Source organism: Dasypus novemcinctus, chromosome 1, assembly GCF_030445035.2.
Source record: "Dasypus novemcinctus isolate mDasNov1 chromosome 1, mDasNov1.1.hap2, whole genome shotgun sequence".
Lineage (NCBI taxonomy): Eukaryota > Metazoa > Chordata > Mammalia > Cingulata > Dasypodidae > Dasypus > Dasypus novemcinctus.
The window spans coordinates 52813987-52827283 of record NC_080673.1 but is presented as its reverse complement, the minus strand read 5'-3'; the positions used below and the strand labels follow the sequence as shown (position 1 = coordinate 52827283).

Sequence of the window (13297 nt, the reverse complement as noted above, 5' to 3'; positions counted from 1 at the left end):
GTTTTGTCAGTCTGGAGCAGTTTAAATAACTGCAAATACTGTACACTTACTGATGACTTGCTCTACCGTGTTGAGATAGCACCATATTCAAACTGTTATCTGAAGAAGGATAATGTGTCTGCTTTATCAGATTCCCTTTCCTCTGTAGAAGATGGATGGAATTCAGGGCTGAGTGTATATGTATACTACAGCACATGGCAGTGGAATACTTGATGATGTTGACTTCCAATCAATCTCCCTGCATGACAATACATTTCTTTCTGCAAGATGGTGATTACCAAATAGGCCAGGCTACGAAATAGCCTATTTCAGGGCTATGGTTTCTTTTAAAAATGATACCCCATTTCTGTTACTAATCAATCACTCAATCAATTAATCAAGGGCCAGTGTTTGAGCTGTGTATTTTTGTTTCTCTTTCTAAAATCATTCTAGTGGTAAATGTAATGCACTGCAAGCAGAAAACAGAAAACAGCAGAATGTATTTGCATGAGTCAATAACCACAATTGTTCCTATATAACAGTGACAGCCTGCACTGTTTCGATATCTTAACTGACTCACACAATTCATTTTAATGTCAAGTGCCACTAATTCTGGAATGCACAAACTACTGTAGTAATTATATACCACCTTTTCAAAGACCAAATATTAAAACAGTGATCAGGTTCATGGTTTGCCATGATTCAAAATGAGTTCTAATTGGCTTCACTGAAGAAAATGGCTTTTTTTCCTTGCCTACAATTTAATGCGTTTTCACAATATGACTAAATTAATAAACAAACACAATAGCCTTTTTATGAATAATAAGCTAAGACAATGTATTATCACAATAGAGAAGAAAAGAGGATGTTGTTTAGTTTCAAGGAGCAGTAAGCCAAATTACAAGAGTAATTTAGTTCTAACAAAAGAAAAAGGCAATCTTATTTAAAAGAATGCAGTTTTAATTGGGAGTGGAGGGGTCTAGATAGTTACAAAGGTCAACAGGATGAAACAGACTGAGGACTGCTGACCTTGGACTCTAATAAACTAGCACTTCACATCTTTTGTCAGCAAAGTCCTGAAAGAGTGATATTTACTTCTCCTGTATAGGTTTTGTGTTTGCAAAATAAGCTTCAGGAATGTTATTTTTTTAAAACACTTGGTGTAGAATTCAAATACCTCCCACTAAGTGAACAGATCAGAATGTATCAAGATGAAGGAGACCAATTCCCTAGAATACCAATGTGCAGGTTACCTATATACAGGGGCTAGGTGCATACAGCACCTTCACTCAGGGAAGTTCACAGTCTAGCAGAAGAGACAGTCGTGTAAAGAATTAACCACTATAAAATGGAATGACTTTCACATAAAAAATGTATTTACAAAAGGAAGGAAGAACAACAAAATAATGATACAGTGTGTAGTATTATCTCTGGAAATGAACTATTAAAATGACAAAGAGCATATCACCTAATCACTTCAAATTATGCACATACACTCTTCAGAGCTAAAAAGTAAAGGCATGCAAACATGTAAGGGATTAAATTCATTCTAGAGCAAATTTCAATTGCTGTAACAAACTGCTTTAACTAATGCCTCATTTTTCTTATTCAGACATAAAGAGAAAGTTTGAGCTTTCTTTCAGAGTTCTCTCATTGCCTGAAAGGTCACAATCCGACATATCTTCCAAGACATTTGTCATTTGCTATTTCCTTCATTAGGAGGAATCTTAGCATCCCTCCTCATACCCAATTAACCTTAAATTCTTCTGGAATAAAGCCACATGTACAAAAAGAAACAGGTTCATACATAACTACATACTTGACATCTATATACAGGTAAGATTACCATTAACCTAAGATTTCTCTAGTAACACTGAGGGCATCTTGAGGCATGAGGTCTACCAGATGCCCAGTTCCTAGTAAAACCCATTTTGGCATCACTATCCCCAACTACCTCTTTCAAATTCATTTATTTATTTATTTTTGCATTTGATAGCCACTGATTCCAAGGGCCATCTATATTCCATTATCTATAAAATTTCCCTTCAGAGGCAAAGCTCCTCAGAAGAGTCAGAGAAGCAGTTGCATGCAAATCCTGGTGAGTAGGCATTCAGGTCTCAGAAACAATGGCATAGGAGAAGATCTCAGAAAATAATGACTGGCTTCCTGCTCCAGGCTTCCCATCACCCTTAAAGAGAATCTGAAAGATAAAGGGTACAAAGTACCACCCTTTCCCTAGTTCTCTATTTTCAGCATCTGAAAAGGGCCTATCAGGAAGTACCTCATCAGGGATAAGTTCAGGTAAGAAAGTGACTGAATCCTTGAGCACAGACTCAACAAGAATAGCTCTCATGGGAAAGGACAGAGAATCAAGTCTTTTTTTTTTTCCTTCTTTTATTTATTTATTATTTTATTACAGAGAATCAAGTCTTTAACTCTCAAAATAAACCTTTTCTTAATGGCAAATGAAGTATATATAATACAAAGTCATCACTTCATTCCTTAAGTAAGCAATTCACCTGAAAATTCTGGAGGATACATATTCGATCATTCATTCATTCATTCATTCATATTTTCAACAGATACTTACTGGATGCCTTTTATATGCCAGGCTCTAGGTGACACAACAAGACATAAACTTTGCCACTATAGGACTTAGATTCTCATACAGGAGACAGACAATAATCACATAAACTAATGAATGAAATAAAATAATTTAAAGTAAAGAAGTATTATGAAGAAGAACAAGGCAGAATAAGGGAAGAGAGAATGAAGGAGCAGATGAAATTTTTTAAAAGTACAGTAAGTATGCATCTAAAGATGTAACTAAACAGGCTGTAAAAATCTGTTATACGGCTACACATGAAAATATTAATAGCTTTGACTAAGTTCAGGAACTTGACCTAAGAAAGGAATCACGGATCTGCACACATTTTAACTAAGTAAAGATGTTTATTACAATAGTGTTTATGTAGTGGGAAAGTGGAAGCATTATAGGGAATTTTGAAATGTTCCTTAAGTTTTTAAAAGTTACAAAAAACATATATGCAATGTATTTCCAATTAAGTAAAAGTAAATTTGTATCCACATAACGAAAATTACTAGAAACTTTCAAGTGCCAAAGTGCTTGAAATCTGGATAGTTTTTAAATGTTTTATATTTTCAAAATGTTCTATAAAGCATGTGTGTGTCTTTTGAAATGAGAAAGAAGTTGTAAATATTTTTAAGAGCTAAAGAACAATAAACACATACACAGAATTGTTTTTTATTACCAATTTTGCTGTTATACTATGCCCTTTTTACTTGTTACTAGTGTATCTTTTTCCTCTTAGAGCAAGGACATAATTCCCACAAACACTTCATGCAACTTTCAACAATATAAATAAACACTTGTAATGGGAATCACCTATTTGAATCTCCCCGACTTCAATTATATGAGAAAAGCTAAGAAAAGATTTTAAAATGTCATAGTATTATATTTTTCCGTGACATTAGAGACTTACATATTAATTGACTTTTCCAGTCTCCAGGTTATTTCACAGATCTTTAACAATATTATTTACTGAGCACTTTCCATGTGCCAGAGACTGTTCTAGGCTTTTGAGTACTTAGGCCTGAGCAAAAACAGTCTAAAATCCCTATACTTCTGAAGTTTATATTCAGGTGAAAGGAGACAGACAAAAAACATGTTAATGATAAATAAAATAAACATGTTAATGATAAATAAAATGAAGCAGGGAGGGGGGTTAATATGTACCCAGGATGGGGTGTGGGAAGGGATGTTGCTATTATATTTTTAAATAGAGCAATCAGGGCGTCTTCCTAATGTGGTTACAACAGAGAAGAGACCTGAAAGAGGAAGCCAGCCTTGTGCGTATCTGGAAGAATATTTCAATGATCTTTCTGGTAAATAACATCTTTGCTCTTTCACTATTCTTTGGATCATCTGGAATTACATTTCTACTGTAGGTTAAATCAGTTCATAGCTGCAGAATGGTCAGGTAAGTATCTTCTGAAGATAAGAAAAAAGAGAGGCCCTAAACATTTTAAGGAAAAAATAGCAAAATTTGTGTGTGTCCACTGACAACCTCCAAAAAACCTCAAATCTTCAACTTTTCAAGAGTGCCCAAGTAAACTGTGATAATACAAAGCATTCATGATGGAGAGATACCAGACTGAATAGGTTACAAGTAGATACAAAACATCTCCCAGAGATCCTCTTATGTAAAACATGTAATCATTACACATCTCTGCCTGGAAAGGACATGAATTCTACATTGTACATTCTAATACTAACTGATTTCTAAAATCTGTTTTTAAAAATTGCTAGTATTATGAAGTATATGCTTATACACTGAATATGAAAGAGCCTAAAAATCCGGTGCATAAACTCAAATTTTATGACGAGTGATGCTTACTTCTACTTAAAATTGTTTTTTCTAAATATCAATACATATTATAGAATAGAAAAAGTGAAAAAGAAGCAAAATTTCCTCTTCTTATTTTTTGGGTTTCAATATATAGAGCTTATTTATCTACCATAAGTTAAACCACCAAGTAATTAATCTCTCAAAGCTCAAACTAAAAGTAAAGGTTATATTGGACAAGGCTATATTAAATGGACAAGGTTTCCATTTAATAGAACCACTATAATTGTGGCTTAATAGAAGAACAATCACACAGCACAAGGTCGCCTTCTTTCTCTGGGTTTTACATTACCAACAATACCCTGAAGAGCCAATATAATCTGAATAGGATTTGAATTTCATTTTAAATCAAAGTTAGCATTTATCTATTTGCATAAACAAATCCACAGAACTCCAGCCTCACTTCAGTCACTCAATATAGAGCTATATCCTTAGGGTATAATGAAGATGAAAGGTCTCTTCTACAGATCCACTGAAAATGTTTAGGGCTCTCAAAACACAAGTTCTTTATATACCTGGCTTCATTTCCAGAAATGCAAGAATAATGGCCAAAGTCCTGCTTTTCAAAACTTGAGAATGATTTCTAAACAAATTACCTTTGCATCAGAATCAGCATCACTTCTTTCTGAAAATGTAGAAGAACTAGCTGTAGGTCCTAGCTAAACCTTTTCAGATTTCTTGGTCATAAAATTCCCTCACTTTAAGAGGCATCAAGGGAGATACGGAAGAAATTCTTACCAAAGGTTAGACAGTAGAAGGCAAGATTCCTTCCAAATCTCACAAATATGTATTTCTATGACCTAAAATCTATAAACTATTCACACATTTTCATGAAATGCCTAGGCTGTATTAACTTACACTGACAAGGATATTACTCAACAGTTATGCTGAATTATGGCTTTATTAACAGAATTCTGGAGAAAGATTAATCCCACTAACCATGCATTTCTATAGAATTCCTTGCTCTTGGATATCAGTCTGAGATGGGTGAGGAGGTAGTTTAGTGCCAAAAAAAAAAGGGAGGAGAGGGGAGTTGTTGGTGTTTTGTTTTGTTTTGCTTTTTGAGTGGGAAATTAAAACCAAGCATAAATGATGGCTTTTCTGTATGTGTCTGAACAGAAAAATGAAATGGAAACTGAGGCTCTTAAGAAGTATGTTTCTCAAATACCCAAATAATAGAGAATAATGTGCGCTCATCCTTAGAAAGGTCCTGAGGACATCAACCAGTAGAACCCAAGCATGAATCCTGTGTTGAACAATTCCACAACATTCTCATTCAGTCTCAAACTGAAGACTACAGAAAACTTTCACTCCCAAGGAAACCTCTCTCATTTCTAAATACATCTATCCTTATGAATTTCTTGCCTTTAATGAATCAAGTCTGTTTTCTGTAACTTTGACTTACTAGCCGTAGTTCAACTCCTTTAATGAAGCTGGAATTTCAAATACATAGGCCTTGAGGTTGAGTCAGGGAACATAAATGAGTGGAGCAGGCCAAGGCCAAATCATAAAAAGGAATGAGGACATAGGCCAAATAGCATGCTGCTCATGTAAACGGCAAACCACTGCTCTACTCTGGCCTCTCGGGCCCTGCGGGAATGCCAACCCCCATTCACTGGATTTTCAGGCTGAGAAGTCAGAAATATAGATTTTCATAGAAATATCCCATTTTTTTTTCATACATGAAGATTATATTTTAGAGTTTAAACAGGCCTTGGAGATGAACTAATCCAAATGTCTCATTTTATAAACGAGAAAATGAAGGCCCAGGATAGAAAAAGTAAATGGTCCCAACCTGAACGTTGAATCAGTGGCAGGTGTGGAAGAGGAGCCTAAATATAAGGTCACACATCTGGCATCGCAGAGGTGCAACTCTGCAAGTCAACAAAGCCTCTTCCTAAGGAATGCTGAAATAGGAATTGTTTCCCATGTCCATTATTAAGGAATCACTGTTCACATTTAGTCTTTACAGAATAATTTCAAACTGAGAGAGTATATGGAACAGTGGGCACAAGCATAAATTCCAGAAACAGACTGCCCAAGTTTGCAAGCCCAGATCTATAATTACTGGCTGTATGACCTCAGCCATGTCACCTCACCTCACTTTCCTCATCTGTGAAATGGAGATAATAACGGTATCTATCGCACAGAGGTGATGTGAGGAATTAAATGAATTAATGTAAATAAAGGGCTTAAAGCATGCCTGACACAGAGTTGAAGTACCACACCACCGATATGCTCATTCCTTAAAAAGAGGGCTAAAATATGCTAGCACAAAGAGTTAACTTAAAAAATATCATTTAAAGGAAAATAAAAAACAAATCTGCACACCAATATTCAAGAAAAATATAATGAGTCCTGTAAAAGAAATTAGAGCAGCTAATTCCTTCACAGAGGTTGGCGAGAATGTAGACTTTAACAATTAAAGGAATGGTGATAAAAGTAGCACAAACTCATGAATTAGTACCCACTAATTCTTCTTCCTTTCTTTCCTCCAATCTTGGAAAAATCTTAGAATACATGTAATATACTCCCTCCTGAGCTACTTATTTCCAAGGGCTCAAGTTGTTCTCTAAATATTTACTGCTCAGGCTCTCAGAAGTGCTTCTCAGACTTCTACAAATTTAAGCCCATCATTTCCCTTTAACTATGTACCAGCAATAAATGAATAGAAAGACAGCAAAAATATTCATTAAAAAGGGGAAAAAGTGAACATGTATCATTCTTCAACACCAAAACTCAGTCAACAACAGCCGACACATAGTTATAAATCTACCATGCTTATCACACCTGTCCTTGTTATGATGAGGTTTCAGTTTAAGCTAAAAAAAGCACAATTGCAACAGAGAATGCTGAAATGTTCACCAGCCATTGGAGGGAGCTGAAACACCAGGTCTCAAGTCCTCCGAAGCCACAAACAGAAACTGGCATAACTGTTCTGGTCTCTAAATCATGAACGGGTAAAGAGTTATTTCCCAAGATTGTCGGGGCCTCAGTGAGCTCAGGAATTATGACATTCCAGTTTGAGGGTCCAGTGCAGCCCTGCGTGTCCCCGAGCTCAACGCTTATAAACAAGATTGTATTGAGTTCTATGTGCCAGCTACAGATACAAGCACTGTATATGTATTAACTCATTTAATTCACAGAACAACCATTTAAGGTAGACACTACTATTCCCCCAAAGGAAACTGAAGCCCTGAGTGGTTGAGTAACTTATTCAAAATTGTACAGTGAGAATGTATCAGAGCCAGGACACAAACCCAGATAGATGGCACTGAAGGCTACATTTCTAATTAACCACTTCCCTAAACACTGTTTCTATAAATTTTTGGTATCATCACTTTCCTCAGAGTACTCTATAAGAAAGTCCACAGGTATCTGACCAGCCCTAAGGAAAGAAGTTGTGGCTCAATGCTTTTACCTGCACCTCAGAGTACACCTCGGGGCTTTCTGCAGGTGGAGGCTGCATCCCTGTAGAGCTTTCTGCTCTGGCCTCCCTAATGCTCTTCCACAAGGCAAACTCAGGCAAAGGCTCTCTAAAGCACCAAAGACACAGGTCCTCATGTCCTTTTATAGGGGAAATACAAATCTTTGCTCATAAACTTTTTCTCCCCCCACCTCCCAGAAGAGTTACCTCTTCCAGGATCTAGCAACTCCACTCCTAGATACACAAACTCAGGAGAAATATCTATACAAAAATTTGTATATGAATATTCAGGGTGGCATTATTCACAATAATCAAAGAGTGGAAACAGTCCAAATGTCCATCAACTGATCAATGGAAAATAAAAAGTGGTATAGCTATACAATGGAATGGAATATTATTTGGCTGTAAAAAGGGATGAAATACTAATGCATGCTACATGGATGGACCTTGAAAACATTATGCTAAGTGAAAGAAGCCAGATATAAAAGACCACAAGTATATGATTCCAGTGTAGGCAAATCCATACAGGCAAAAAAGTAGATTAGTGGTTGCTTAGGGTTGGGGAGTTTGGGGAAGATGAGGAGTAACTGCTAATGGATTCAGGGTTTCTTTTTGGGTGATGAAACTGTACTGGAATTAGATAGTGGTGATGGCTGCACAATTCTGTCAATACACTATAAACCACTGAACTGTACACTTTAAAAAAGCAAAGTGTATGGTTTGTGAATTATATATCAATAAATCTGGCATATTACCAAAAAGATATCAAGTAATTGAGTAAAACTGCTAGCCTATTCCGGGAGAAGATATGTCTGTGAAGACACATAATCACAGAAGTGACAGAAACTCAAAATCATTTAAGCAGGGAAAGAAATAAATCAGAAAGAAAAGGGTAAATGGGAAGGGGAAGGGAAATTATCTCTAACTGAATTTCAAGATATTGTGTGTGCTGGGGCCATATCATCCCAAATGTATAGATACTACCTGATGGTTTGGGAAAGTGCTGAAAGCCATCATTTCCAAAAATAAGGGGTTCTGGAGAAGAGAAGAGAAAACATCAGCCTCTAAAAAACTTTCAGGAGGCTGAATTAAAAGGTTCACATGTTTAAAGATGTTTTGTTACTTTGGAAAGCATGAACATGAAGTTCACAAAATAAGGCTATTTCATTAACATCTAAAATGTACTGTTTCCTAAAGTGAATTTAGAGATTTGACTCAAATTTAACCAGAGAAAGTAAAGCCTTCAAGTTCTGGAGTTAAGTGTAAGACACTGACAGCAAGAGCAGTGCTGGCACTGTTTGAGATGTAGGCAGAATAATTTTAGAGTAAAGTGAAAGGTGGTGTCTTGTAAAGGGAATTCTAACAGAAGTCAATGCCCTGAGAACAGAGTAAATCAAGTCTCCTAATATGGCAATATGTCAGTTAATAATAAGGAATTTTCATGGCTATTAGGAGACACAGCATTAATACATTTTTAGGTAGTAAAGAATTTCCTTTACATTTTTTGGTCTGTATAACTTTCAAACTCCTACTAAATCCTTTAATCTCACTATGTCCTAATCAAACATCATTTGTGTGGGGAAGTTTACTCCTTTCTTTTAAATCTGGCAAGCCATTAATTGAGCCAATGCGTTGGTAATTCTGGAAAATGTTTTTAGACAGGAAAAAAAATGATGCCTCTTGCTGTGTGTTGAAAGAAACTGAGTTTAAGATTTCATGCATATGCACAAAGAAATGCTTAAAGAAACCTACAAAACCTGTTAACAATCTTCTTGGAGTTTGATGAACCAAAACCAAAAAACCTCCTTCACCCACTTCCCATCAAGGTTTTAGATATTAAATAATACATTTATTTAAAGATACTTTATATGACTCAAGTGCTCTTTCGTAATCCTTAAAATCCTTAAATATCCTAACATTTAAATAGTGTTCATATGACTCAAGTCAGAGTGCAGTGTTCCCCTCAAGAAAATATATCAAGTCTCTAAAGTGCTGTATAGTAACTGTCCTAACAAGTTAACTGACTCTCCTCTGTATTAATTAATTCACTGCATTTTTCTAGCCTGTGTGTTTTTCAGCTTTGAAAATTTCCCCACCCTTGCCAGCCTGTTTGTGTTAACAAATTTCCTTGACTAAAACAGCTGGTGTCAATTACCGGAGGCAAACCAACTGTATATTTCACTAATAGGTGACCTGAGCTCTGGATGGAAACCTGTTCCTGAAGAGAACACCCCTTTCCTTTCACAAAGAAAAAAAAAAAAAAGTGTAACCAAAAGCTTGGTGTTCCACTTCAGTAGCTTAATTGCTTATTAAAATCTGACTTTTAAAGTAACGAATATTGTTCATTAGGTGACCCCAGTCAGAAAATGCCAATGTCATTTCTGCTCGCTCTTTCCTTCAAGCCTGGGCACAGCACCCGTCTGGGGAATAATGCTCACTTCCCAGGCGCTGGTAACAGCTAGCCACCCTGCACTCGAGGAGGCGAGTCTGCCAAGCGAGGCTGCTTATGCTGACAGCCCTGAGGACTGCCTATTTTCCCCTTTCTTTCATTCTCTATTTTTTGGTGTCTTCCATGGAAGCATTGCTTATTTCAGGCCTATGTGTAAAAACCGAGTTTGGGGTTTATTGTTGACTAATGTATTTTCAGTCCTGCCACCTTGCCATTGTTAATAAAAGTTATTATTTTTACCCTGAAATGGGCTGATTCTCGCCAGGAAAAAAAAAAAACCTTTTAGCATATTTAACTTGCCAATTAGGCAAAATGTAATTCAATAGTGGAAAAGTGAGCATAACTTTGTGGCCACCAGTGCTCTTCTTGGCTTGATGAGGATTGTTATTATTTACCGTCGAGTCTGCCTGTCAGCATCTCCGGACGACGGATTGGCAGAGCACAGGACTCTAAGTATTATTTATGACGTGCGTCTTCCCGGCAGGGAGGGACTCAGTCTCCCAAGAAGAGCTGAAACCTGACTTGAAGGAGCAAGTTCGCGGTGTTGAGCTACCAGACTGTAATCTTATCCCGCTCTCGATACACAAACGCCTGCGTCAGGGATATACCTGAAGCACACGCCCGAGTGCAGATCTGACTTATCAGATCTACCGGTTCCAAACAGGTGCGGAGCGGGTCACTAACCGAGAACATTATCCGAGCCCCACTCTCCAAACCCCACCCTCCAGATCCTCCTTGGAAAAGTTAGCCCACCTCGGCGAGGTTCGCCGGGCTCGCGCTACACCAAGCGGAGCACACTCCCCGGTATCACTCCCAATAGTTAGTCCTCTCCTCTTTGTAAACCCGCCGCCGGGTCCTGGAGCAAAACTGAACAAGTCCAGGGAACCGCAACGCGTCTTCGGGCGCAGCGTGGACTTCCCAGAAAGGAGCGGAGAGACAGGCGCTAGCTTCTCCTCGGCTGCTCCAGCCTTCGGCCTCCCCTCCCCCGCGCGCGCCCCGCACCCGCCCCGCACCCGCCCGGGCCGCTCACCTGCGTGGGACATGGTGATGGTCTCGTTGGTGTTGGAGCCCACGTTGAAGATGACCACCGCGGAGGCGTTCTGCAGGAACGCGTTCCGGATCTTATCCCTGTACGTGCAGTTGCCCTTGGGGATGAGCGCGATCCAGTTCTTGCCGTGCGCCGGCGAGGCGAACTTGGTGTTGGGGTCGCAGGCCAGGCGGTCGTGGGCCGAGCTGGTCATGACCACCTCCCCGCGGGCGTCCTGCTTGGGCGAGTGCTCACCGTAGCGCCCGCACTCGGTCTTCTCCGTGTGCAGCTCGGCGCCGCCGCCGCCCGCCGCCCCGGTCCCGGGGTCCGGCGCCGGCTCCGCGTAGGTGATGTTCACGAAGGCGGTGTACCATTCCTCCTTCTCGGCCACAGTGAAGTCCAGGCAGAGCAGATGCACGAAACAAAAGGAAAGCAGCCATGTTGAGAGAGCCAGGCTGCGGCAAGCTTGGATGAGAGACATTGCCATCTTTATCCGCCGGGGTCCCCTCCCCGCCCCCCGGCGCTCTCCTCCCCAGCCGTCCCTCCTTCCCACCCCGGCCAACCCCGGGCCGGCCGCTTCTCCTTCTCCTCACTACTGGGCCTGAGGGGCCCCGGCCCGGGCGCGTAGCGGCGGCGGGGAGCGGATTCCCAGCAAGCCGATCGCGCTGGTACCTTCCCCACTCAGCCCGAGCGCGGCGGTTGCATTTTGCTTTACAGGCGCCCGGGGGGCACGGGAGGAGGGGGCGCTCGCCGCTTGCTGAAGAGTCCGGCTGGCAAGCGTCCTGCACCTTCGTCCGGCTTCTCCTTCTCTCATAGAGGTGGCAGGGGGCCCAGGAGCGTACGGGGTGGCGGTTCTTGCGCCTTCCACTCCCGGCGGGGGCGGGCGCGGCTGCTCGCAGCCTGGGGTGCAGCCGAAGGAGTCCTGGCTGCCGCCGCCGAGCGCGGGGGAAGGAGGCAACTGCGAACCGGTCCGACTGCGGCCGTGGCGGCTGCTTCTGCTGCGCGCGGGTTCGCTCCGGCTGTGGGCGCTGCGCTGGTCTCCCCGCGGTGGGGCTGCGTCAGGGGCGCACTCTTGCAGCGGGAGGGTCGGGCCGTGGGTAATGGGAACGAGCCGGCCGAGAGGAGTACGTGGTCTCTGTGTGTGTCTGTATGTTTGTGTGTGTGTATAATGTGTGCGTGCAAGGAGGAGCTTAGTGTGATGTCAAAGCTTCCAGGGCTTCACTTGCCTGGCTCCCTCGGTCTCTCTTTATAGGCAACAGCGACCCCTGCCGGGTCTCAGATTCAACTCCAGTCTGCGCCTCGGTTCCTGGGGGGGCATAAGGGGAGGCGACCCCTTGACCTATGAAAACAGGAACAGCTTCCTGTCCCTCAGATAGAGCGAAATTTCTGTGCCTCGCGTAAACAACACTGCGCGTACTTTGGGATCCCATTTGCTGGAGGAACTGCAATGAGCTCCCTAATTACCCGTCCTAGGGCCAAAGGGTAAGGCTGATTGGTAGTGGAATCCTTCATCTTCCAAGGCCACTAATGGAATATCTAGAGCAGTAGCTACCAAACGTCAGCCTGCATCAGCATCATTAGAAGGGCTTGTTAAACACAGAGGTGTGGGCTCCAGTGAGTTTGTCTGTAGATCGGGGTTGGGGCCTGAAAATTTACATTTCTAGCACATGCAGAGGTCTCCAGCGACCACTCTTGGTGAACCACTGATCTAGGGTGAGTATAACAGCAGACTTTTCCCCTCCCACCTGGAAGCAAACATGTAGCATTTGTTTTCTTACGGAGTGGGTATTTTCTAACTTTATAAGAAAAGAAACTGCGTAGCTGTTTCTCCACGGTGTTTATTCCTGTTGTCATGACAGGTAACAGAGGACTCAGAGCGTCAACAGGCAAGGGAGGTTTGTTTGGGTTATTATTGTTTGTAGTGTGTTCTCTGGTTGGGCATAGAGATCACAACTAGTCAGCAGAGAGAACAGTCCCTCCAGAGTAGT

At 40.9% G+C, this 13297-nt stretch overlaps 1 protein-coding gene across 1 annotated transcript in view; it reads right to left on the bottom strand.

Annotated features, from left to right (window-relative positions):
- RNF150 (ring finger protein 150) overlaps positions 1–12480 on the bottom strand; it is a 255768-nt gene extending 243288 nt beyond the window's left edge. Inside the window, exon 1 of the mRNA XM_004471936.5 lies at positions 11313–12480. Within this exon, the coding sequence (XP_004471993.1) occupies positions 11313–11796 (484 nt within the window). The 5' untranslated portion in view covers positions 11797–12480. The remainder of the gene's footprint in view (positions 1–11312) is intronic.
- Between the last annotated feature and the right edge of the window lie 817 nt (positions 12481–13297).